At 47.7% G+C, this 27,411-nt stretch overlaps 1 protein-coding gene across 1 annotated transcript in view; it reads left to right on the forward strand.

Moving 5' to 3' along the window:
• Positions 1 to 1,324: 1,324 nt before the first annotated feature.
• LOC140392626 (probable glutamate receptor) overlaps positions 1,325 to 27,411 on the forward strand; it is a 61,518-nt gene continuing 35,431 nt past the window's right edge. Inside the window, exons 1-6 of the mRNA XM_072478062.1 lie at positions 1,325 to 1,462; positions 4,131 to 4,207; positions 8,789 to 8,811; positions 10,215 to 10,277; positions 11,672 to 11,854; positions 13,687 to 13,913. Coding sequence (XP_072334163.1) covers positions 4,141 to 4,207; positions 8,789 to 8,811; positions 10,215 to 10,277; positions 11,672 to 11,854; positions 13,687 to 13,913 — 563 coding nt within the window. The 5' untranslated portion in view covers positions 1,325 to 1,462; positions 4,131 to 4,140. The remainder of the gene's footprint in view (positions 1,463 to 4,130; positions 4,208 to 8,788; positions 8,812 to 10,214; positions 10,278 to 11,671; positions 11,855 to 13,686; positions 13,914 to 27,411) is intronic.

The raw sequence follows: 27,411 nt of genomic DNA on the forward strand, positions 1-27,411 counted from the left end.
GGGGGTTTCACCCCCACAACCCAAAGATGTGCAGGCTAGGTGGAGTGGCCACGATAAATTGCCCCATAATTGGAAACATAAATAATTGGGTACTCTAAATTAAAAAAGAAAGAAAATAATGCTCGGGAAATATGTACACTGCCCCTTGCCTCTTGTCCTCCAATTTAAAATCCTCGTCAGCATCTACATTTCTAGCTCATGTCTTCAGTCATAACTCCTCATGGATTACAACTGTTCCAGAAGAAAGTCCACCAGCACCTTCTCAGGGGAAACTAGGGATGGGCAAGAAATGGCAAATTTGGAGTATTCTACTGGTGACTAGTGCTGGTACTTGGGGGATAAACATGAGCCGGCACACGAGGGGGGAACTGCCCTGCTTCCCCCTTCAATGTGGAGGATATGGGGATAAGGCGGGAAAGTGGAGTTGAGGATGATCAGATCAGTCATGATCTCATTGACTGGGACAGCAGACTCGATGGTTCGAATGGCCTACTTCTGCTCCAATTGTCTCTTAGCCCCTGTGGGATCTTCACACCCACCTGAGAGAGCAGATGAGGCCTTGGTTCAACATCTAACCTCAAAGAGAGTACCGACAACAATGAAGCACTCCCTCGGTACTGCCGTGTCAGTCTAAAAGGTAAGGGGCTCGAGGTCTCCCACAGAATTCTGATCTAGGTGCAATCAATCGCGCCACAGCTGACGCTAGGATTGAGGCATATGCAAACAAAGCTTTGACAAAGAGTCAACCAGACTCGAAACATTAGCTCCATTCTCACTCCACAGATGCTGGCAGACCTGCCGAGATTGTCCAGTGTTTTCTGTTTTTGTTTCAGATTCCAGCATCCGCAGTGATTTGCCTCCCTGTACAATCCTCCTCTATGTTGTAAAAATAGGATGCATGTGGGGAACTAGGGGGTCATTCAGAAGAAATCTCCAGCCTGTCTGCGCTCTCCTAACTTGTTTGAATTTCTTGTGAGCTACATGGTCAGTGTCCCTCAGTTTTCAATCTTGCTGCCTTGTGACTAGGCAAGACTGCAGGCAGAAATTACAGAGACACTTGCCACCGCAATAACTTTTGTTTCTCTCTCTCATAGATGGCGGGGGGGGGGGGGGGGGGGGGGGGGGGGGTCATTCCCCTGCTTTGGAGAAGGAAAAATAAATCACTAGTCAGTTTAACTACTGACAGATAGCCCTCAAACTAATTTAACACTCAGACTCCCAAGTATTTTCCAGTGGCTAGCGTTTCCTAAACTGGCTCCTCCTCGTCATTCCAAACCCCTCCCTCATCCCCAAATACTCTTCATTTGCATCTCAGCTGACCCCAACCATTCGTATTTTGGACTGATCCCACAGGGACAGAAAGGGAGAGGAGAGTAACTCTTGGTGCTGACGCCAGTGTGAATTGTGCTGCCTGAAGTGAGGAACTCTGCAGTTTTCTATGTGGCATCACATCTATATCTGAGTAAGTTATTATTGTTACTGATCTCGGGGGTTCTAGAGAAGATAAGGAGGATTGAATTATCTTTTGTTTTTAAAAGAAGTGTTCAGGGCACATCATAAGTAGATTCTCCCCCTTCTGCCTCCTGGCTTTGATCATTGGGCTGATGTGCAGCAGGATTGAGAGAGAGTGAGCCCCACACTGTCAACCTCCTTCTCTTCTATTTTAGTGCCTCTTCGCTCTCTTTGCAAATTGGAAAGCCAGTTTTGCAGTGAGGGGGTCTGGCTCTAAGCTTGCATTTTTAAGCAATAACATCTGGATCCCTCAAGCTCTCAGAACCATTCAGATGAGTTGGCCTCTGTTTTTCCCAAAGCTGCTCAGGAACTTTTCTTTTTATTAACTGTCTACTGCACTCTTCTGATACGTTTGTGATTTTTCGGCAAGAAAATAAGTGCAGATAAACTGCTGTATTGCAGCAGGATGGGGTGTCAGACGTTAGATGCTGCAGAGTGGGTTAATCTTTCCTCTTTTTAAAAATAAATTTAGAGTACCCAATTCATTTTTTCCAATTAAGGGGCAATTTAGTGTGGCCAATCCACCTACCCTGCACATCTTTGGGTTGTGGGGGTGAAACCCACACAAACACGGGGAGAGTGCGCAAACTCCACACAGACAGTGACCCAGGGCCAGGATCGAACCTGGGACCTCGGCGCCGTGAGGCAGCAGTGCTAATCTTTCCACTCTTGGGCCACACGATGAATTTGACACCTCGCTCTGCATCTGAGGGAAGGGGTGGAGTGAGCACTATGGGCAACCCTAGCCCACCCACGCAATTGGGTGCAAGGCGGACTGTAAACACCCTGGCCGATTTTACCTTCCATCCAAGTCAATATTGCATGGGGTTCTAAAGCGCACCCAATACCAATGGGAGGGTTACGTTAACATTGGCTCCCTATTTGGTCTTCAGATTGGTTCTTTCTTCTCAAAGGGTGATGGTGGTGGTTGGCAGGGAGTGGGGGGAGGGGGGGGTGGATCAGCACTTTGCCTGAGGGCAGCCCATGTCTGAGAAACGGGAACCCATAAGCCCACCCAAAGTTCCAAACCACTAGATGACAGGAAGTCCCTGAGATCGCCAATGCTTTGTTCATTGCAGCAGGTATTACACTTGAGGGACCCCTTCAGGAAACACAGAAAAGAAAGAACTTGCATTTATGCAGCATCTTTCAGGGCCTTCGAGCATCCCAAAGCATCTTGTAGCCATCGAAGTGCACTAGCTGCTGTAATGCAGAGAAATGCAGGAACCAAATTATGCACAGCATGGTTCCACGAGGGGAAGTGAGGATAAATTTAATTACAGAGCGAGTTATCAAGATTTGGAATTCACTACCCGAAAGGGGAAAGTGTGGAGGCATGGAACTAATTGAATAAATTAGCTAACGAGAGCAGAGTGACCTCTTTCTCTGCTGTGAGATTCTGAGTCTATGATCATTTGTTTTAGCGATGTAATAATAATAGTAATCTTTATTGGTGCCACAAGTAGGCTTACATTAATGCTGCAATGACGTTACTGTGAAAATTCCCTAGTCACCACTCTGGCACCCGTTCGGGCACACAGAGGGAGAATTCAGAATGTCCAAATTCATCTAATAAGCACGTCTTTCGGGACTTGTGGGAGGAAACCGGAGCACCCGGAGGAAACCCACACAGACACGGGGAGAATGTGCAGATTCCACACAGACAGTGACCCAAGCCGGGAATCAAACCCTGGTCCCTGGTGCTGTGAAGCAACACGGCTAACCATTGTGCTACCGTGTTGCCTGATTGTTGGCAGAGAGATAAAGGTTTCCCAGGGAGAACTCAACTCCCCTTCAAAATAGCACCATGGGATTCTTTACATCCACCTCAGAGAGCAGACAAACACTCAGTTTACTTGTGACATCTCACCTGAAAGACAGCTCCTCTGGCAGTGCAGCTCTGGGTCACTGTCCGGGTGGAGTTTGCACATTCTCCCCGTGTTTGCGTGCGTTTCGCCCCCAAAACCCAAAGATGTGCAGGATTGGTCGATTGGCCACGCTAAATTGCCCCTTAATTGGAAAACACAAATTGCGTACTCTAAATTTATTTTAAAAACTATACTTGCCATAAATCCACAGTAGATTCAAACTCAAAAATCAGGCAATTATTAATTAAATAGAAGGAAATGGGATTGGAGCAATGTTTCGGACTGACCAGAAAAACCTTTACAACAATCCAACAGTTTTGTGGCCACTTTCAGTGGTAGCTGCTTTATTAGATTAAATTCTCAAGCAATCCAATTAGGAATGAAACTCATGTTCTATCTATTGAATTATTATTGCAGGTCTCTGGGGATACCTGGTCTAGCAACGTAGCAACAACACCAAGTCCCTGCTGTTCCTCTGGTGTCTCAGCTCAGGGCCGGGCAGCCTAAGCTATTGAGCTGGACAACAGCTTTGGAACCAAACCCTATTTTCCTGCTTGGCTGTTTCCACTAATTGGAAATGGATCAGAAGCTTTGGAGGGTGGCGAATGGCCACGCGGGTATCATGTTTGCCAGGATAGTGTCAGCCTGAAAACAAGGGGGAAGGGGCTTTGTCCTGCTTCTAACCCAACACAATGCTACCCCCAGCCCTGGCTCAGTGCTTCTTTTACTGCTGTATTTGTCTTATTCCAGATCTATCGTTATGCGGAACGTTATGAAGTTATTGCTCTCTGTGACCGTACTGCTGGCCCTCACCACCGCTAGGACAGGTATGAAGGTGGAACATTATAATTTGCAGAACATTGAAAGGAAAATAGTTAAACAGAAAGCTTTACGCTTTTTTAAAATGAAATGAAAATCACTTCTTGTCACAAGTAGGCTTCAAGTGAAAAGCCCCTAGTCGCCACATTCCGGCGCCTGTTCGGGGAGGCTGGTACGGGAATTGAACCGTGCTGCTGGCCTGCCTTGGTCTGCTTTCAAAGCCTGTGATTTAGCCCTGTGCTAAACCAGCCCCTTGGCTGAATGGAAGAAATTGCATTTCTATAGTGTCTTTGGTGGCCTCAGAATGTCCCAAACCATTTTACAGCAAATGGAGTGTTTCAAAGTGTTTACGCACTGTTGTAATAACAGCCAATTTGTGCAAAGCAAGCTCCCACAAACAGCAATCAGCTAATGACCTGATAATCCTTTTTTAATAAGTGTTGTTGATTGAAGGATAAACATTGGTAAGGACAGTAGTGAGAACTCCACTGCTATTCTTCAAAATAGTGCTGTGAGATCTTTAAACCCCGAGTGGGGTCCAAGTCTAATTTCTCAGCTGAAAGCTGGCTCCTCGGACATTGCAGCACTCCCTCAGTGTCACAATCCGGATTTGGTGCTCAAGTCTCTGGAATCATAGAATTTACAGTGCAGAAAGCGGCCAATTGGCCCATCGAGTCCGCACCGGCCCTTGGAAAGAGCACCTACTTAAGCCCCACGCCTCCACCCTATCCCCGTAACCCCACCTCTAATGTTTTGTTCACTGAGGGGCAATTTAGCATGGCCAATCCACCTAACCTGCACGTTTTTGGACTGTGGGAGGAAGCCAGAGCACCCGGAGGAAACCCACGCACACACGGGGACTCCGCACAGACAGTCACCCGAGGCTGGAATTGAATCCGGGACCCTGGAGTTATGAGGCAGCAGTGCTAACCACTGTGCAACTGTGTGGACTTGACAGCTCAACCTGCTGATTCAGAGGTATCCTGATAAATATTTATCTCCTAACAAAACGTCACTGAAATGTGAGCAGCTGGTCATTCTCGCATGACTGAATGCGGAAGCTTGCTGTGATCAAATTGGCTGCCGGGTTTCTCATTATATTGAAATGGCCACTTCAAAAAATATTTAATTGGTTGTAAAACGCTTAGGGATTTCCTGAGGTAATGAAAGGCGCTATATAAATACACGTTCTTTCTGTTCTTTACAGTGGCTGCAATTCTTCTCAATAGGTGGGTTCATAACATGGTCAAACAGTTTGAGCGTCAACTTGCAAATCCTTCCAAACATGCTGGTGGTAAGAGCGAGAAAGATTCCAGGCCAGCCACGCTTGATGTGGAATGGTGCCCCTCAAGCTATAATACCCCCGCAATAGTCTAGCGACCTGTTCCGGGAATTACTAGCTGTAGAATCAGACAGTGTCTGCCTTAGAGGCCCACTAGGTACGGGAAGAGAATTGGAGTGGAATCTCTCCTCAAGGTGCGTAGGATTGAGGATTAGTGGGGGGGGGGGGAAGAGTTTGTAATAAAGCCAATGTTTGACATTTCCAAAAAACCTGGAAACTGTGTGCAAGTGGACGGTCAGGTAAAGATGAGAACATATTCAGCTGTGATGGCTCTCTAGTGGAATAGTCACGTGAAAGGTGACCACACCGGGCGGCCTTTAACCCTCAAAGCACCTTTGTGAAAAGAGGAAAGTTGAGAAACTTGTTTCGAAGTGAGGGGCAGAGCTCTTTTCTTTTCTTATCTCATTTACAGAGGGTTCCGTAGCGAGCCCCTCACATTCATCATTTTCCTGAGCTTGGGCTCACATCAATGGGCAGTCTTTCATTAGCTATCCGATCTGAAACCGGATGCAAATCTCCTCCCCCACCCGGGGAGCTCTTTATCCTTCAGTCCATCTCGGAGTGAAATTAATGAAAATAAAGATGGCCTCAGTGAGATTCTGGACTGTATCTCAGACTCAGACAGTGGTGAAGCAATTGAAAGCTGGGATTCTTTTATTGAAAGAAAAAAACAAGCCTGTTTTTTCCTGAATGACTATTAATGATTCAGAGTCCCAGCGTGTTGGCTTCCTTTCTGCTCTTCATTCGATTGTAAACTTTCCTCTTTGGAGAGTGAAAGGCCTCTCTTGTTCAGGCCGAGCTGTTTTATCAGTTTCATTGTGGCGATTCAGGAGCGAGAGAGGGTCATGAGCGAGAGAGGCAGAGCGAGAGTGTGTGAGGAGTGCCACTGGGGACCTCTCCAATAAAACACACAAGAGATCATTTAGGACAAGTCTTTCAGCTTCCCACAGCGTCACAGGGCAGAGAGCTGATGGCTTCTTAATCACCTTCTAATCAATGCAGGAGATGTTGCAGAACATGGAGAGAGGTCAGGGGTCTTGCCTCAGTCAGCAAAGGCTGTTGGGATATGAGTGAAATTCCACTTTTGATGCAAATTAGTAGGATGCTTTCATAAGGCCACGAAGGAATCCACACCGAGCAGTTCAAGTTTATTTACAATAACAATAACAATTTACAATGGGTCTGCCTTGCTAGTCCTAACTGGCCAGCTTTAGATATCACGCAACATACATAGGTCCCCTGCCCCTTTAACGGGGGAGCTCATATTCTACAAGGTCCACGGGGAAGTTCATTGTTCCCACCCCGTAAGATATTTGCGGATCACAACAGATGCAGCTTTTCTTTTTCTGCCTAATTAGCGCTGAGGTCAGGTTTCAAAATAGATCTGCCCCAAATCATTAAGGGGGTTTGCTAAGATGAATAAGGTGACGCGGTTTACACTTGTGGCAGCTGGAGGAGAAAATTAAAGCGTAAGCTAATAAATCTGTAGAGATAGCCACAATGTGGTTTACCTAAAAAGGAGAAATAAGAAAGGCTATTTGATACTAATTGGAAAGCTTTTCCAAAGGGCTGGTGCAGGCATGATGGGTCAAATGTGTTGTGTTGGGCGCTCTGGATCCGTGGAACACATACAGGTCACCAACACTTGAAATCGTGCAACACTATTTTATTGAGTCATTAACAGTTTAACATACTCTCACTGTGGGTTAACACGATACTAGCTTTAACTAAAGGCAGCACGGTAGCATTGCGGATAGCACAATTGCTTCACAGCTCCAGGGTCCCAGGTTCGATTCCGGCTTGGGTCACTGTCTGTGCGGAGTCTGTACATCCTCCCCATGTGTGCGTGGGTTTCCTCCGGGTGCTCCGGTTTCCTCCCACAGTCCAAAGATGTGCAGGTTAGGTGGATTGGCCATGATAAATTGCCCTTAGTGTCCAAAATTGCCCTTAGTGTTGGGTGGAGTTACTGGGTTATGGGGATAGGGTGGAGGTGTTGAACTTGGGTAAGGTGCTCTTTCCAAGAGCCGGTGCAGACTCGATGGGCTGAATGGCCTCCTTCTGCACTGTAAATTCTATGAAAATACCTTTGCCTTGTCCTAACCAGTCGATGCACTCAGCACATGGTGAATGTCTGTGCTGCAGGCTGTGAGCTCTGTCCTACTAGGAAGTTGCAGCTCGAATGAGCGGGAACTCTGATGCACCCTTTCTTTATAGTGTGTGTGCTCTAACTGGTGATTGGCTGCGGTGTTGTGTGTGTTGATTGGTCCCACTGTGTGTCCATCAGTGTGTGTGTCTGCACCATGATGTACTGGTGTATATTATGACAAAATGAACTCCTTCTGTGCTCGAAGATTCAAGACCGCCCAGAGCTGTGATTCTGTTGGTGGGGAACTGGCATGTTCTTGTTTTTCAGTTCGAACCCCGTTGATCTCTAAGCCACACAGATCAACGTGTTGCAGGTTTGACTCTCAGTCTGCCTTGATTTCAATTCAGTAGAGCCACAAGGGTCTTCAATTGAGCTCAAGAGGGCTGCACGGTGATACAGTGGTTAGCACTGCTGCCTCACGGCGCCGAGGACCTGGGTTCGATCCCGACCCCGGGTCATTTTCCGTGTGGAGTTTGCACATTCCCCCTGTGTCTGCGTGGGTCTCACCTCCACAACCCAAAATAGATGTGCGGGGTAGGTGGATTGGCCACGCTAAATTGCCCCTTAATTGAAAAATATTTATTTATAAAACAAAATAATTGAGCTCAGTGATTCTTGAGCTAGGAATGGGGTTGTGTGGGTGGCCTGTGGGGGGGGGGGGGGGGGAATAGAAAAATTAGCTGCTAATTGCTAACCAGCGCCTCCTGGTGGACAGTCAAATGAGAACAGAATATTGCTTTGTTCTGCTATGTTTAACTTGTTGTATCGTCTAGTAAAATGTGGGGTCCCCCACAGTACAATGCAACTCTCACTCCTTCGAAAGGCATCATTTCCCAATGGCCATGCACAGATGGCCAGTGAGGTTTAAGGTTAAGCTTGACTGTGATGCTCCCATGGCCGAACAGTTTGCTCTCACTGACTGTCTTTACTGATCACCTGGACAAGCTCGCCCTGATTTACAGCCCAGGAGGAAAAACAATTGCCTTGTGTGTTTTACGTCAATGCAGAATAGGTTCTTCAATATCCAAATTTTAGATAATATTTTGGACGTTTTTTTTGCTTTGATGCCAGACTAAGATTGTGTCCCTTTTCTTTTCACAGGTACTGTGGAGGTCCCTCGAGAGGTTAGTGTGACCTTTTCACACTCACAGGGCGGAATTTGACTCCTTTAATATTCCTGAGATTTTATAAATATTTCATATATGGTTAGCAGTGCTGCCTCGCGGTGCCGAGGACCCGGGTTCGATCCCAGCCCCGGGTCACTGTCTGTGTGGAGCTTGCACATTCTCCCCGTATCTGCGTGGGTCTCACCCCCACAACCCAAAGGGTAGGTGGATTGGCCACGCTAAATTGCTCCTTAATTGGAAAAGAAACTTTAAAAAAATATTTCCAGTATAAATGTAGCCAATATTTTATTTTCCCTCTCTGTAGAAACATTCTCCGTGTATAGTTTGTCCATATATATATGCCCTGCACATGAATAAATACTTCCTCTGGAAAGATATATTCTCCATGTACATAACTTTAAATGACTTGGACTTGGCACATTGCCAAAAATTGCAGCTGACTCATAAAAGTAAAAATGTAGTTAATTGAGGAGAGGGCTGTAAGTGACCTCAGAAGTACTGGATAAGATTTGTAGATCTAGATATAAATATGAAATTCAATTTGTAGAAATGTAAAGTGATAAATTTGGAGGGGATGAATAAGGAGCGATGACATGTGCAGAAATAACTGAACAGTGAAAGTGTAAAAGGGGAAGAGCTGAAAATCTTCAGGGTTTACGCAAATACCTGATGGAAGGCAGTTATAAAACGGTGAATAAAGCACATAGGATCCTCGACTTTATAAACAACAACTTGTACACACACAGCACCAGTGAAGTAGTTAAACATCCTGAGGTGTTTTGCAAGAGTGTTGTCAAACAAATGTTGACCCTGTGCCACACAGAAGAGGTGACAAAGAGCTTGGTCAAAGATCAAAGAGAGACTCGAGAAAGAGAGAAAAATTTCAGAGCTCAGGACCTTTGCAGCTGAAGGCAAATAATGTTTTGAAAATTAATGCATAAACTATAAAACACAATAATTTGTTAAATACTGTACACAGCAAGTGACTTAGTTTACATTATGCTTTGGGATGACAACTGGGATTCCTTTCCTGCAATTTGCCCAAAAAGCCAGTTCCTCATCTCAGTTAAACTGAAAGGGAGTAATCCAAGGTTGACCACAACCCCATTGGGAGGAGAAAGCCAAAGAGATGGAATTCTTCTATTAACTTCCCACACAGCAGAACAGGGAGCTCTGGGAAATTATCCATGTTCTCTCTCAGCCAGGCGAGGTGGGCAAGCCCAATGCAGAGACTCTGGCATTACCAAAATTAAATCTTCTCCTGATTGCTAAATCCTCCTGGCTGTCCACATTACCCAGAAGAGATTAGCAAACTTCACAAGTTCTTGAAAGAAAGAAAATGATCGCACTTGATAACCAGGAGCCGGCAACAAATAAATTATTTTTCTCTTACCTTTCAGCTGGTGCGGGACAGAGAAAAGAGGCAACTTTCTGAGCAGACAGTGATGGTCACCACCATTCTGGTAATGTTTCCCTTAACAGCATATTTTTACACACACACACACATCACGGCCACATAAACAGCAGCAGTCACTGCCATTGAAAATAACTCTCCACTGCCAAACATTTATGTGCAGGAACCTTTATTATCGGACAAAGACACCAGCTTCTTCCTTTACAATTAAGCATAGAAAGATGGAACCCCTGCAGAACAGAAAGAGCCCTTACGGCCTATCGAATCTGCACCAACCCTCTGAAAGAGCACCCTTTGTTTTGCTGTGTGAGCTTAATGGTAAATGCTGGGATTTTCCTCTAGAAACTGGAGGGACACAGACTCAAAGCCAGAACAAAACTTCCACGCCAACAGTTCCGAGATGGATTAATAGATTGTTCTCCTCGCTGGTGCGAGGAATTCTCGGCCTTCACATCAGCGTCACCATTTGTACAGAAAAAGTGACATCATCTGTACTAGTCCATTTACCAGGGCACTACCATTTATCACAATAATGCAACTCAATGTATTTCTTAGTGCAAACAGTTCAGGGCTGCCACTCGATTTTGCTTCTTTTAAGGCTATGAGTTCATAATCCAGGCCGATGCACGCAGCGCAGTGCTGAGGGAGGGCTGCAGGATTGGAAGTGCTGTTTTATGGATGAGTTGCTAAAGCAGAGTCCCCTAATGGCTGTAAAAGATCCCGCGTCCAACAATAACCCCGATTACCATAAATCCCTCAGCTGGCATCACTAAAACAGACGGCCTGGTTTTTAGCACGTTGTTGACTGTGGGAGATTGCGGTGGGGAATTTGACTGCCGCATTTAAAGCTGTCACTACACTTCGAAAGCACTTAATTGGCTGTGAAGGGCTTTGGGGTGTCCTGAAGTTGTGAATGGTCCTGCAGAAATGCTCTTTTATGCAAAACCTCCATCCGAAGTACATTTCATGTTGACTTGCGTGGTGAGGTTAACATGTACAAACCCTGGACGCAGCAATTGGGCAACCAGAACGGATAGAACTTTAAAAAAAAATAAAAACATTTTGAGTACCCAATTATTTTTTTGTTCCAATTAAGGGGCAATATAGCGTGGTCAATCCACCTGACCTGTACATCTTTGGGTTGTGGGGGTGAAACCCACGCAGACATGGGGAGAATGTGTAAACTCCACAGGGACAGTGAACCAGGGCCGGGATTCGAACCTGGGACCTCAGCGCCGCAGTCCCAGTGCTAACCACTGTGCCACATGCCGCCCCCAGAACGGATAGAACTAATTAAAAGGTTCAAACACTCGGTCAAATAATAGCCGATTCACGCAGGCAGGGAATAAAGAAAAGGTTTAACATTTGTAAAGCATATTTCATTGGTAGGATGGCTTCAGTTAACACACTGATGGAGTTTTCCTGATGTTTTTCATTCAAAAGCAAAGCCCATTTATCATGGCCAAACCTACAGGAGATTTAGAAGGATTCTGCATCGATCTGCTCCAGTTACTCGCGAAAAGGTTAAAATTCAACTATGAAATCAAGCTTGTGAAGGACGGTTTCTATGGAACCAGACTGGAAAATGGTAACTGGACCGGATTGCTGGGAGAACTGATGTCAGAGGTAAGCTATTTAAGTTTAATTTTTTGGACGCGAGTGACATTCATTGGCCATTTTCCCTTGCTTGAGGTGGTGGTGGGCCCTCTTCTACAAGAGTAAATTGAGCCTAGGCCTCTGGATTACTAGTCCAGGGCCAGAGTCACTACGCTGCTGTTTCCCGTTAAGTAGGTTGGCTTTCGCTATCCATGGGTTGGCATGAGTAGATTGTAGTGATTGGAGTTCCAGAGGTCAATGGCCAGTTGACATGATGCCCCTAATGCGCCTCCTGCAGGTAGGCTGCCGAGTTTTCTATCTGGCCTGAGTGATGAGGTGCCAGATTCCAGGTTTTAGATAGAACCATCATATGTGGTCTCGGCCCCTGCCACACAAGCCGCCTTTTGTGAAATCGCAGTGCGGGTGGCAAGGAAATTCGCTTCAGCTAAGTGGCACGGGTAAAGCAGACACATCTCTCAGGCTGTGAAGGAGACAAAGGTTACATTTCCATTAAGCAGCCTATACATTGAAAATAGTAATGCCAGTTAAAAAGAGGGCGATGGTGCAATAAAACTGAATCCCACACTTTTTGGCAGGAGCAAAGAGCGCCCGTAGAATTGCCAACTGAGACTAAATGTATTCCTGGAAGCTTTCATCACCTGACTTGCCTCCAATCCAGCTATTAGTTGGTCAACACATCCAATTTGTGACATACTACCTTCCTACGCCAATTGGAAAGTAAAAAAATACATTACCAAATTGGATGAGCCTCGACTGTTATACAGCACCCCCCAACCCCCCTAAACCCCCCAACGCCCCATCTCCCCCCAACGCCCAATCCCCCCCAACCACCATCCCCCCAACCCCCATCCCCCATCCCCACCCCCCCCCATCTCCCCACCCCCCAACCCCCCCCCTAACCCCCCCACCTCAACAACCACCCCCCCAACCCCAACAACCCCCCCAACCCCAACAACCACCCCCCCCCCCCCCATCTCCTCCCCACTCCTCCCCCCAAACATTTTTTATATTTTTATCTGGTAAAGAGAAATGTTCAAAGAAAATTACAAAAGCAAGCACAATCTATTTAAGTGCCCTGATGATTTTTCTTCAGGGTGGAACATGTAGAAACATGGGAACATAGGAGCAAGTATAGGCCTTTCAGCCAAATCGAGCCTGCTCCACCATTCAAATAGATCATGGCTGATCATCTACCTTAATGCCACTTCCCTGCCTGTGCTATCCCCATATCCCTTGATGTCATTTGTGTCTAGTAATCTATCAATTTCGGTCTTGAACATGTTCAATGACTAAGTTTCCACAGCCCTCTGGGTTAGAGAATTCCAAAGGTGCCCCACCATCTGAGTGAAGAAATTCCTCCTCATCTCAGTCTTAAGTGGCCTGCCCCTTATTCACACAGCACTATCCCAGAGACTGATCTTCAACTGCTGGAGACTCCAGGTGAATCCAGGAGGGTTGGCAACAATTAATGTGCATGGGGTGCCCTAAAGACAGAGAACTGATAACACAAGCTCTCCTGGAGGAGGCAACAAGGCCTTTAGTTCGGGAAAGGTGTTACCTAACCTGTACACAGCGTCAAGAGTTGTTCCCGGTCCCCCTGGCTTAATGAAGGGGAAGTGTGACCCACCATCCCCCAGCACTCATTGTATGGGACAGCACATGAGGAATGGATAGCATAAACACCTTTGGGTTCTCCCTCCATTCACAGCCAGAATGGTGAGGGGGACAGCTTTGCCCCCTTGATGTTCAAAGATGTATAACTTCAAACCTGCTACTGTCAGTGAGAGGGAGCAGGTAAAGAAACAAAGTGACCTTGACCTCCTCTGGTTGACTCTTGGCAGGAGGCAGACATGGCCATCGCTCCACTGACCATCACGAGGATGCGTGAGGCGACGTTTGGCTTCACCCATCCATTCATGTCTGTGGGGATCAGCATCCTGGTGCGCAAGGATTCCAACTCCCAAGGCTCCAGCCTTTTCCAGTTCCTGAGCCCATTCTCGGTTGAGACCTGGCTCGGCCTTCTCATCGCCTATGTGTTGACCTGCTTCTGCCTGTTCCTTGCAGCAAGGTATTCTTTAAATGTTTATCGTATTTAGTTTGACCAAAGTGCAATAGAATACAGCATCAGTAAAATCCGATTCCTGTTGAGGGAGAAAAGGGAGGAAGGAAATGGTGTGGGCAGCGAGGGGGAGAGAACGGGAGGAGAGAGAGAGAGAGAGAGAAAGAGAGCGAGAGGAAGAGAGCACGAGAAAGTGAGAGAAAGAGAGAGAGAGAAAGAGAGAGAGAGGAATCGAGAGCGGGAGAGAGAGAGAGAGAAAGAGAGGAAGAGAGAGAGAGAGAGGAAGAGAGAGCGAGAAAGAGAGCGAGAGAGAGAAAGAGAGAGAGAGAGAGAAAGAGAGAGAAAGAGAGAGAAGAATAAAGGAGGTGTGAAAGAAGGAAAGTAAGAAAATCTTTTCTGCATTCCACCCCTTGATATTTTCCATTATATGTCCTCTTTCAAACCCAGCAGGCACAGAAAGATGCAACACCAATTTATTTCTTTTCTTTTTTAAATTTAGAGTGCCCAATTATTTTTTTCTAATTAAGGGGCAATTTAGCGTGGCCAATCCACCTACCCTGCACATCTTTTGGGTTCTGGGGGTGAGACCCACGCAGACACGTGGAAAATGTGCAAACTCCACACAGACAGTGACCCGGGGCTGGGATCAAACCTGGGACCACTGCGTCGTGAGGCAGCAGTGCTAACCACTGCACCACCGTGCCGCCCCCACCAACAGATATTCCTATGAACCATTCACCATGCTCAGATCACGCAGCCGAAGATAGAGTTATAGAATCATTTGCAACAAGGGAGTAACAAGGGAGAGACGTGGGGCGCAATTCACCCGTAAAATGGCGAACGTTCATTTTGGGCGAGATTCATGGGGTATATGTTGTCAGCTATAATGGCGCGATCGCGATTTGTATTCACCCGCACCTAGTGCAAAAAAATGTGCCCCCATGTGAAATCCGGCATGCCCGAGTCCCCAGGTGTCCGATTCACTCGACTCGCTCCTCAGCTGCTCGCGGCTAAGGGGGATCTGCATTCACATGGTCACTCAGCACTCCCCGCTAGTCAAATCAAAAGGATGGCAGCCTGGAGATCTGCTCCTTGATTTGTGGGTGCTAACCTGACCAGGCGTCTGGAAGCCGTGGAGGAGAGGTGGGGCATCATGTACCCCCTAGGCAGTAGGAGAAGCAGCTGGGTGAGCAATGCCACCTGGGAGGCAGTGGCAGCTGCAGTGGTGAGTGACCAGGAGGACTGCCGTTCAATGTCGGAAGAAGACCAACGACCTCCTGAGAGCTGCGAGGGTACGTTACCACTTCTCTCCTGGCATCAATCCAGCCTGCCACCCTTCAAATTTCCCAGCCCCCTGCCACCAATCCACTGGGTGACAGCTCGCACCCTCCCAACATCCAACCTCCAAGTTTGTTCCTCAGGACCCCCTGGCACTCACCATCACAACCCCTTTAACGTCAAGGTGCGGTGCCCACACATGCCACCTGCTATAGAACCCCTGGCCCACCAAGCGTGTAGCTCACAATGTCCTCTCTTTGTCCCGCAGAAGATAGCCCATAATAGGAAAAGGATGAAGACGGGGGGGGGGGGGGGGGGGGGCGGGGGGATCTCAGAGATTCGAGTCCTCATCCTCCTTTTTAGGAAAGGGCCCTGGAGATCACGGGGTTGTCCGAGGAGCGAGCAATGACTGACAGTGAGCTTGGGCTAAGACAGAGAAGTGAGGATCCACTGCCCCTTCATACAGATGAAATCTCCAAGGAGAACACAGACAAATCGTCACAGCTATCACCCACACCTTCCACCATCACAGAGATACACACCTCGGTGGGTGACATCAGCAGCCAAGCTTCTGGGTCACTACCTGGTGAGCACCACACAGCAGTCGTCTGCATCGCATGGTGTCTGTCAGCTCATCAAACAACCATAAACACCTGTACATTCTGGCACGTCGCTGGCCTCCCTTTCTGGCCCCTTCCAGGGCCTGATGGGTGACCGGGTCTTGAAGGTGTGTGGTGGCCCCAGCCCATGAGGTGCTGCCTGCGTTGGCCTTGCTGCCTTCTTCAATGTCTGCCTGTATCAGCTGAGACAAGCAGTGCAACGGCAATCTTCGCGGGATTAACAACAACATTCATCTTTGTGTGTGGAAGGATTTGGAGGAGTGGAACTGAAAATAAGTCTTCCTTCCCTGGGTGTGTCTGTGTTTCTTGGTTTCGTTTTAGTGTTGGAGCTGAAGCTAGCCGAAGAAGATGTAATTTTGATCTCTCTGCCATCTAAAGACTATCAAAAAGAAAGAGAAAGGGAGGTACAGATTAGGGAAAAAGATAAACAGAGAACGTTTGAACTTCAGAAAATGTCCATGAAACATGACAGTCAGTTAAAATTGGTGGACGTAAAGGGAAACATACAGTTGGAGGATAGTGATGATGATAGTGAGAAGGAGCGTCTTAGTCGAAGGCTTCATGGGGATCTATTTAAATATGTCCATGCAGTGCCAACGTTTGATGAGAAGGAGGTAGAAGCCTTTTTCATTTCATTTGAGAAGGTTGCTAAAGAAATGAAATGGCCACAGGACATGTGGGTATTGCTGATTGAAACAAAGCTGGTAGGGAGGGCTAGTGAAGTGTTTGCATCACTATCGGAGGAGGTATCTGGACGTATGAGGAGGTGAAAAAACCCATCTTAGGTACATATGAACTAGTGCCTGAAGCCTACAGACAAAAGTTTAGAAATTTAAGGAAAGAATTTGACCAAACATACATGGGGCGGGATTTTCTAATCCCGAGGTAGAGTGGCCACGGCATCGTAAACGCCGTCGCGTTTTACGACGGCGTGAACGGGCCGACCCGATGACTAATTCTGGCCCCTTCAGAGGGCCAGCACGGCACTGGAGCTGTTCACGCAACTCCAGTTGCTGATACCGGCGCGAACTGTGTGCTGCGGGATCTGCGCATGCACAATGGCACTGGCGCCAACGCGCGTATACACAGTGGCGCCGGCACCAATGTGCACATGCGCAGTGGCTTCCTGGGAGCATCGGGAGCTGGGAGGTGAGATAGAGGATGGTCTATGGGCAGACGCGTTGAGTAGAGTCAACGCGTCCGCAACATGTGCCAGGCTCAGCCTGATGCAATTTAAGGTTGTGCACCGGGCTCACATGACAGTGGCCCGGATGAGCAGATTCTTTGGGGTGGAAGACAGGTGCACAAAATGCGCGGGAGGACCAGCGAACCATGTCCACATGTTTTAGACATGTCCAAAGCTTTGGGGATTTTGGCAGGGGTTTGCGGATGTCATGTCTGAGGTTTTAAAAACAAGGGTGGTGCTGAGTCCAGAGGTGGCGATTTTCGGGGTGTCGGAAGATCCGGGAATCCAGGAGGAGAAAGAGGCAGATGTTCTGGCCTTTGCTTCCCTGGTAGCCCGGAGACGGATACTGATAGCATGGAGGACCCAAAGGCCCCGAAGTCGGAGACCTGGCTATCGGACATGGCTAGCTTTCTCTGTATGGAGAAAATCAAGTTCGCCTTGAGAGGGTCAATGTTAGGGTTCACCCGGAGGTGGCAACCGCTCATCGACTTCTTTGGGGAAAATTAATCGTCAGCAGAAGTGGGGGGGGGGGGGGGGGGGGGTGGAGTAGTTTAGGTTAGAGTAGGGGGGTAATAAGGGTGGGACCTGTACGAAAGGTAAACGGTTTTTGCACAATGTTTATAGTTTCATGTATATTGTCTATTTTGTTGTTGTTTCTATACCAAAAATACCACAATAAAATGTTTATTTTAAAAAATATATATTATTATTAAGAAGCCTTACCACACCAGGTTAAAGTCCAACAGGTTTGTTTCAAACACTAGCTTTCGGAGCACTGCTCCTTCCTGAGCACTGCTCCATTTCACCTGAGGAAGGAGCAGTGCTCCGAAAGCTAGAATTTGAAATAAACCTGTTGGATTTTAACCTGGTGTTGTAAGGCTACTATCCTTTAAAATTGGCACAGGTTAACAAAGTGATTGAAAGTATGCTTAAAAATGGCATAATTGAAGTGGGTTGCAGCCAATGGAGCTCACCCATAGTGATGGTACCTAAACCAGACGGTACCCAACGGTTGTGTGTGGATTATAGAAAGGTTAATGCAGTTACAAGAACGGACTCTTATCCTATGCCACGTTTGGAGGATTGCATTGAGAAAGTGAGACAATCAGCTTGTATTTCCAAATTGGATTTACTCAAAGGTTTCTGGTAGGTACCTTTATCCGACAGGACGAAGGTGATTTCAGCTTTTGTGACTCCAGATGGTATATACCAATTCAAAGTTATGCCATTTGGCATGCAAAACACCCCAGCCACATTTCAACGGTTAACGAACAAAGTTGTTTCAGAATTACCCAATTGTGTGGTATACATCGAGGATCTGGTAATTTTTAGCCAGACATGGAAAGAACATTTAAAACATCTGATGGAGTTATTCGATCGACTTCAGGAGGCGGGTTTGGTGATAAACCTAGCCAAAAGTAAATTTGGAAAAGCCCAAGTCACTTCCCTTGGCCATACAATCGGACATGGTCGAACGGTCCCACGGGATGTGAAACCAACAGTTATTGGGGAGTTTCCGATACCCTCGACACAACGGAAAATAATGCGATTTCTGGGTATGAGTGGATTTTAACGGAAATTTGTACCGAAATTTAGCAGTGTGGTCGCTAAATCAATCACCGTCCGTTCAGAAACAAAGAAATATAATCCATAGCACTCGGACATGATTCATGTTTTACTCGGTTGTATGGTTTCCCGGGCTTGACATTTTTCCGTCGACAATTGCCGGTCCAATGATGATAAATATGGTTGCGCGCTCTGCACATGCGGACCCGCTCCCGCACTGACACCTGCGCATCGCTCTCCCCGGATCCACACTCTGAACTTCTCTGCCCCCACCCCGGAAACAGGGATTCCCGCTCTGCGCATGCGGACCCACTCCCGCACTCACACCTGCGCATCGCTCTGCCTGGATCCCCACACTGGTCTCCCCCCCCCCCCCCCCCCCCCCCCCCACCCACCCCGGCCTCTGGGAATCCTACTCTGCGCATGTGGCACTTTCTGCCCAGCGCGGCGGTTTAGAACGTGAGGGGCGAGGAATGTGGAGGGTTAATTGTGAAGGAGGAAAGTGGAAGGAGCATTGGGAGAGGGAATGGGGAGGGGGAATGGGAGGGATAAATCGAAGGGGGTAATTGGGATAAGGTGAAATGGAAGTTTAATTGGGAAGGGGTAATTGGGAAGCGGTAATGAGGAGTAGTAATTGGGGAGGGGTAATTGGGGAGGGGTAATGAAGTGGAGTAATTGGGGAGGGGTAATTGGGGAGGGTAATGAGGTGGAGCAATTGGGGAGCGGTAATTGGGGAGGGGTAATGAGGTGGAGTATTTGGGGAGGAGTAATTGGGGAGGGGTAATGAGGTGGAGTATTTGGGGAGGGGTAATGAGGTGGAGTAATTGGGGAGGAGTAATTGGGGGGTAATGTGGTGGAGTAATTGGGGAGGGGTAATTGGGGAGGGATAATTGGGGAGGTGTAATAGGTAGGGGTAATGAGGTGGAGTAATTGGGAGGGGTAATTGGGGCGTAATGAGGAGGAGTAATTGGGGAGGGGTAATTGGGGTTGTGTAATAGGGAGGGGTAATGAGGTGGAGTAATTGGGAGGGGTAATTGGGGCGTAATGAGGAGGAGTAATTGGGGAGGGGTAATTGGGGGGATAATGAGGAGGAGTAATTGGGGAGGGGTAATGGGGCGGGATAACTGGGGAGGTGTAATAGGGGAGGGGTAATGAGGCGAGGTAATTGGGGAGGGATAATTACGAGGGGTAATTGGGGAGGGGTAATGATAAGGGGTATTGGAAAGAAGTAATGAAGTATAATTGGTGCGGGGTAATGAGGAGGGATATTTGGGAAGAGGAATGGGGTGAGATAATTGGGAAGGGGAATGGGAGGATGAATTGGGAGAGCGAATGGGGATGGTAATTGAGGAGAGGAATAGGGAATGGTAATTGAGGAATGCAGAGGGGAGATTGGGAAAGGGAATGGGGAAGGTGTAATGGTGGAAAGTAATTGGAAAGAAGAATAAAAGGGAATTGGGCGAATGAGTGGGGAAAGGGAGTACAGAAGGGTAACAGGGAGGGGTTATGGGGAAGGGTAATTCGGACAGGGGTCTGTGCATTTGGAATGGAGGGAAAATTGGGATGGATATTTTTTCACAATGAATTTTAAAATTTGGAGGTGCAAAGGGGAGAGATAATTGGGGGAGAGAAATGGGAAGGGTAATTTTCAGAGGAAATAGGGATGGGGTAATCCAGACAAAGAAAGGTCGTTGGAAGCTGAAGGGGGAATGGACAGTTGTAATTGTGAGGAGGTGAAAGGGTATGGTAATGGAGAGTGTTGCTAACTTTTGGTTGGCTCGAAATTTGTTGCCCGTTGTATCTTTACATAATTTGCTCTGATTCTATAACCGTTGCTCTAGAGTCGCCAGGTATCTTTATACCACCATGAGGTTCAAGTTCAAGTACTGATCAATAACTCAATACACCAGTTAGTAAGTTTCAAATCAAAACACACTTATTATACACAGTCAATCACTACTCATGCATAAAACTCTACTTTCTAGACGATCTCTATACTATAGGCCTATACTTAGCTTTGGCCTGGCCCATCAGGTCAGGGGAACAAATGGCCTTTCGTTTGGGTTCTGAATCTGCGGGATTCAAAGCTGGTACGGACTAGTAGGTAGGAGCGTCTATCTTGTAGCGTGCGTTGGCTGGAGACTTACTTGGTTGGTGCAGCAACTTAGGCAGTTCACTGTCAAGGGTTGGTTCGTGCTGCTGAGTGACCCTGCCAAGAAGGGCAAATTGAACTTGGGGACTCTATTTTATAGTCCCCAGAGGCTTCCCGTCCCTTTGGGCGGACCCCATACCTGGTTCCAAGTGATTGGACTAAGTTCTGATCACTTGGATTGGATATGGATTTGTTTATTGTCACGTGTACCGAGGTACAGTGAAAAGTATTTTTCTGCGAGCAGCTCAACAGATCATTAAGTACATGAGAAGAAAAGGGAATAAAACAAAATACATAATAGGGCAACACAACATATACAATGTAACTACAAAAGCACTGGCATCGGATGAAGCATACAGGGTGTAGTGTTAATGAAATCAGTCTATAAGAGGGTCATTTAGGAGTCTGGTGACAGTGGGGAAGAAGCTGTTTTTGAGTCTGTTCGTGCGTGTTCTCAGACTTCTGTATCTCCTGCCCGATGGAAGAAGTTGGAAGAGTGAGTAAGCCGGGTGGGAGGGATCTTTGATTATACTGCCCGCTTTCCCCAGGCAGTGGGAGGTGTAGATGGTGTCAATGGATGGGAGGCAGGTTCGTGTGATGGACTGGGCGGTGTTCACGACTCTCTGAAGTTTCTTGCGGTCCTGGGCCGAGCAGTTGCCATACCAGGCTGTGATGCCGCCTGATAGGATGCTTTCTATGGTGCATCTGTAAAAGTTGGTAAGAGTCAATGCGGACATGCCGAATTTCCTTAGTTTCCTGAGGAAGTATAGGCGCTGTTGCGCTTTCTTGGTGGTAGCGTCGACGTGGGTGGACCAGGACAGATTTTTGGAGATGTGCACCCCTAGGAATTTGAAACTGCTAACCATCTCCACCTCGGCCCCGTTGATGCTGACAGGGGTGTGTACAGTACTTTGCTTCCTGAAGTCAATTACCAGCTCTTTAGTTTTGCTGGCATTGAGGGAGAGATTGTTGTCACTACACCACTCCACTAGGTTCTCTATCTCCCTCCTGTATTCGGACTCATCGTTATTCGAGATCCGGCCCACTATGGTCGTATCGTCAGCAAACTTGTAGATGGAGTTGGAACCAAGTTTTGCCACGCAGTCGTGTGTGTACAGGGAGTAGAGTAGGGGCTAAGTACGCAGCCTTGCGGGGCGCCGGTGTTGAGGACTATTGTGGAGGAGGTGTTGTTGTTCATTCTTACTGATTGTGGTCTGTTGGTCAGAAAATCGAGGATCCAGTTGCAGAGTGGGGAGCCAAGTCCTAGGTTTTGGAGCTTTGATATGAGCTTGGCTGGGATTATGGTATTGAAGGCGGAGCTGTAGTCAATAAATAGGAGTCTAATGTAGGAGTCCTTGTTTTCGAGATGCTCAGAGGGATGAGTGTAGGGCAGGGAAATGGTGTCTGATGTGGACCGGTTGCAGCGGTATGCGAATTGCAGTGGATCAAGGCGTTCTGGGAGTATGGAGGTGATGCGCTTCATGATCAACCTCTCGAAGCACTTCATTACGACTGAAGTCAGGGCTACTGGTCGGTAGTCATTGAGGCACGTTGCCTGGTTCTTCTTTGGTACCGGTATGATGGTGGTCTTCTTGAAGCAGGTGGGGACCTCGGAGTGGAGTAGGGACAGGTTAAAGATGTCCGTGAATACCTCTGCCAGCTGGTCCGCGCAGGCTCTGAGTGCACGACCAGGGATCCCGTCTGGGCCCGTCGCCTTCCGAGGGTTCACTTTCAGGAAGGCCAATCTGACTTCGGAAGCTGTGATGGTGGGTATGGGTGAACTATGGGCTGCTGGGGCACTCGCCAGCGGATTGTTGGTTACCTGCTCGAACCGAGCACAGAATGCATTGAGTTCATCGGGGAGTGGTGCGCTGCTGCCAGAGATACTGTTCGGCTTCGCTTTGTAGCCCGTTATGTTGTTTAGTCCTTGCCACAACCGCCGAGAGTCTGTCTGTGACTCTAGCTTGGTTTGATATTCTCTCTTGGCATTCCGGGTGGCTTTGCGGAGGTCGTACCTGGATTTCTTGTATAGGTCAGGGTCGTCTGCCTTGAACGCCTCAGATCTGTCCTTCAGTAGGGAGTCAATCTCGCGATTGAGCCATGGTTTCCGGTTGGGGAACGCACGTACTGCTTTCTTTGGCACGCAGTCGTCCACACATTTGCTGATGAAGTTGAAGTCTGTGACGGTGGTGGCATACTCATTTAAGTTGGTCGCTGAGTTCTTAAATATGGACCAGTCCACTGTCTCTAAGCAGTCACGTAAGAGCTCTTCTGTCTCCTCGATTTGGATCGATTTCTCCAATACTGGAGTTGTTCCCTGATCACTGGGCGGTCCCTGAGTGTCCGTTGGCCTTCCTTTGTCTTGGCTCCTGCTGGCGCCGAGAAGTCTGGCTTGGCCGTATTCACCTTACATATTTCAATTGTACCCGGGGATCGCTCATTAGTATGCAGATGGCTGTGAGTTTCAGTGCTGTCTGGGCTTCTGCAAATTCTAATAAACAGGAGACTTTGCACTTGCTAGTTTTTCCTGGCTTGGTTGAATTTCCCTGTAGTCTTTGTGGACCTCCATTTTAAGTCTGGAATTGGCCAACCCAGGTGGCTACACACCCTCCTTGTGATCCCTGACGCGAAGCGTGAAGGATCACATAACTGCGTCGTCTTCACTTCCTGACCCAGCGAGCACACTTCCATGGCCTCTACACTGACCATAACTATGTATGAACATTTTTTAACTAACATTTCTAAGTGGCGCTATGTCAGACAGGGACATGCATTACAACAAACAAAACGGTACCTCTAACTATCTCTCATAGTAAGAAGTCTTACAACACCAGGTTAAAGTCCAACAGGTTTGTTTCGATGTCACTAGCTTTCGGAGCGCTGCTCATTCCTGGTGTTGTAAGACTTCTTACTGTGCTCACCCCAGTCCAACGCCGGCATCTCCACATCATATCTCTCATAAACTACACTCACTCAAACATTCAATCATACTAACTTCCTAACAATACAAAAATAATAGCAGCATTCACATTTTTCCTCTGGCTTGGCAATCAAGCACAGAGGTGTACAATATTTCCGTTGTAAACGAAACACATTTCTTAATTTACAAAAGATGCAACACAAATGTTCTTTATTGTAGATCAAGGGGTTCGGGGTCCTGGTGATAACCGAAAATAGGGGATCTTATCCTGTATATCGGGGTGCGAGAGCAGTAGGCTCTCCTTCGCCATTTCCTCATGCGGATAATCTGCACGATGCTACAGAGTATCACCAATACTAGAAGGAATTCAATTGCGTATGATAGTGAATACCAGGTTATGAACGTATCACACCATGATGGTGTGTTGTTACTTGTCACTGGGCTCTGTGTGCTATGGGGAAGTGAATCATTGATGGCCGGGGGAGGTTGGGGTCAGGGGGTTCGTATTCGTGCGGAACCGGATGCAAATTACAATAACGACGAAAAACACGTTTGACGTCTTCATTGTTGTCGTCTTCTTTTTCTTCCTCTGGAGTTCCTGGGGTTCCGGAGTTCTATGGACACAAGCATCATATCTGTTACTATCTTGTGTAATATCTTGAATGTTAGCATGTCTGTCTTTTAGTGCCAATTTCCCTTTATAATTTGTCACCATGTGTGACTCCCTCATTTTTTTTTAAACCAAAAATTTGGACTAGACATCTAAGAAAATACTGCCGTACTGCGAGCCGTCTCGCAGCCTGTGTCATTTACCATCCTAGTGTTTGAGGATGTAAATATCAGAGGGAAGCAACCACAGGTTGCCAAAACCAAACAAAAGAATTTTGAACATAATGAGCCAAAAATGGGGTGCGTGTGGGCTGCGGTGGGTAAGAATGTGGTCGTCGTGGGGGCTGCCTCTCGTGATTACCTTTGAATCAGGACAGTAGTTATGATTGTTGTCTGCCGACAGACTAGTTCCTCTGAACTATTGTCTGGGACAAACTTGTACCTTTAACAGCCGGGGGGGCGTTAAAGGAGTGGTGACGTGGGGTCGTGAAAACTTTCGGGTTTACACACAACACCTAACGATAACATTAACGAACAAACATGCTGCAGGTTTCATCAGAAAGGACATCGTAAATCACATTTGGACTGGGGTGTAACTAGCATATGGAGGCAGTGTAGTGTGGCCGAAGAAGAGAGGAAGGAGGAGCGAAACAAAAATGAAGTGACCTTGTTGAGGTGTCCCTGCCAGGAGAAGTGGTGGGTAAGCGCTCACAGTTTGCATGGGGCAGCTGGGACCTTGTAGCTGCTGTGGGTGGTGTTCTCTTTCATAACTGGGGGCTAGTCTAGCTGGTGGGGGTCTCCTGCAATCTCGGGCAAAGTGTCCTGACTGCCCACAATTGTAACATGACCCCTGGGCCACATAAGGTGGAGCAGGCTCTCTGGTGCATTGTTCCCTTGGGTATGGTTCCCTGGGTGGGGGTCGGGGCTGTTAGTGTCTTTGCTGGTTCGGGGGGCATTTGTGGGCTGATTCCGTTGCTGTTTCAGGGGGACTTGACATTATCTCGGAAACTTACCAGGTGATGCAGGAGGAGGAGGAGGAGGAGGAGGCCTCGGTGCTGGAGGTGAAAGGTAAGTGGGAGGAGGAGTTGGGAGAGGAGATTGAGGAAGGGACGTGGGCAAATGCCCTAGGGAGGGTGAACTCTTCCTCATCGTGCGCGAGGCTCAGCCTCATACAGTTTGAGGTGCTGCACAGGGCACACATGACCGGGGCAAGGATGAGCCGGTTTTTAGGGGGTGAGGACAGGTGTGCTGGGTGCTCAGGGAGCCCAGCAAATCCCACCCATATGTTCTGGGCATGCCCAGCGCTGGAGGAATTTTGGAAGGGCGTAGCGAGGACGGTGTCGAGGGTGGTAGGATCCAGGGTCAAACTGGGCTGGGGGCTCGCAATATGTGCGGTGGCAGAGGAGCCGGGAGTGCAGGAGGCGAAAGAGGCCGGTATTCTGGCCTTTGCGTCCCTGGTAGCCCGGCGAAGGATTCTTCTTCAGTGGAAGGATGCGAGGCCCCCAAGCATGGAATCCTGGATCAGCGATATGGCGGAGTTCATTAAATTGGAGAGGGTGAAATTTGCCTTGAGAGGGTCGGTACAAGGGTTCTTTCGGCGGTGGTAACCGTTCTTAGACTTCCCGGCAGAATGGTAGACATTGGTCAATGGCAGCAGCAACTCGGGGGGGAGGGGGGGGTTTAACTTTATAATTATTTTTGTTATTGGTATTTACACTGAAGGGTCTGAGGAGGTGTATATACCTGTTGTGTCAAGTCGGGGTGTTAATGTTAATTTATTATTTATGTACAGGGGGGAGGGGGGTATGGAGGGTTGCTTTTCTGGACTGTGTTTTGTACTTAACCCTGTTGGGTTCTTTTTTTCATTTTGTTATTGATATTTTACGAAAACCTTAATAAAAATTATTTTTTTTAAAAGGGGGGCTTGACATTGTCGTGCGTAATGTCCTAATTGTCCGCAATTGTAACATTCTTGAGCTTTGGGCTGGGGTTGGCTGTTCCTGCCTTCATTTACCCATGCGGGGTTCTGGTGTGCTTTAACTGGGTTCATTTCTACCTGCTCTTCATCGGGTGCTATAAATGCGGTTTTGTTTTGGACAGATTGCTCCCAGGTGCGGGACAATCTTTTTAAAACCCACTTTTCGTTGTGCGCTTCTTCCGAGGGGTCATAATTGGTACAGGCTTTTTGTCCTGCCTCTGTGACATGGGAGATAAGGGTGCGGGACCATTTGGCCATGTTGTCTTGGGACAATGGGCGCGGTCTAAGTTTCCAAAAACGGCTGTAAAATAGATCCACAGGGGTCCAGCAAACGCTGTGGGGTGTTCTGTCTTTTTCTGCCTGCACTTATTCAGGCCTTCTACTGGGTCACCCCTGTTGTAACTGATCGCGTCTAGGATCGCCGTGTGCATCTCTGCAAGGGTGCCTCCTCCTACATTCTGTGGTTCGGGAAGGGCTGCTACAACTGAAGGGTCTAAACACAAAAGTGTGAGCTTCACTTGCTCATGCTCATCCAGGCCATACATGGTCTCCTGCTGCTTTACTCTAGCAAAAAAGTGGTGGGGGAACGGTGTGATATTTTCGCACACGTCCCGTAATTGGGTCACGGTCAAGGGGGTGGTGTAAAGAAATTCTGCGTCTCCTTCCGATGTGACTGTGCGGTGGGTAGTGACTGGATTCATGGGTGCCTGATCTATCTGCTCTGTGGGGGGTTGGGGTGCTTTTCTCCTTGGGGGCTTTCCTGGCGCACATGTTCCCTGAACATACCTATGCGCGGTTTCATTTAATTCTTGCCAATCAGGGCCGTCTTCCTCATCTAATTGGGATCCAAATGTGCTCTGAAACCCATTTTGTACTGAAAGCAAAGACTGCAGTTCTGCAATCTGCTTCCTGCATTTCGCATGATCTAATGAGCTTTGTCTGTGCTCCGTGGTGGCAGCATGGAGTGCTCTTAACGCTGCTTTTAAATCGCTGCACTGCCTTTGCAATGCCTCTACCTGTTTCTCTGTCTCTTCTCTTACCAGGACTGCACGATGCGTGTCCTGATAGGCCTTATCGTATTGGGTTTGGAAGCTGCTCAGATGCGCTAGACAAGACTGGTGTGCCCACTTAGCATCATCCACCTCTCCGTCCTTTGCTGCCAACTTTCTTCTCAAATCTATATTCTCTCCCTCAATCT

The sequence above is a fragment of the Scyliorhinus torazame genome, chromosome 16 (genome assembly GCF_047496885.1).
Source record: "Scyliorhinus torazame isolate Kashiwa2021f chromosome 16, sScyTor2.1, whole genome shotgun sequence".
Taxonomy (NCBI): Eukaryota; Metazoa; Chordata; class Chondrichthyes; order Carcharhiniformes; family Scyliorhinidae; genus Scyliorhinus; species Scyliorhinus torazame.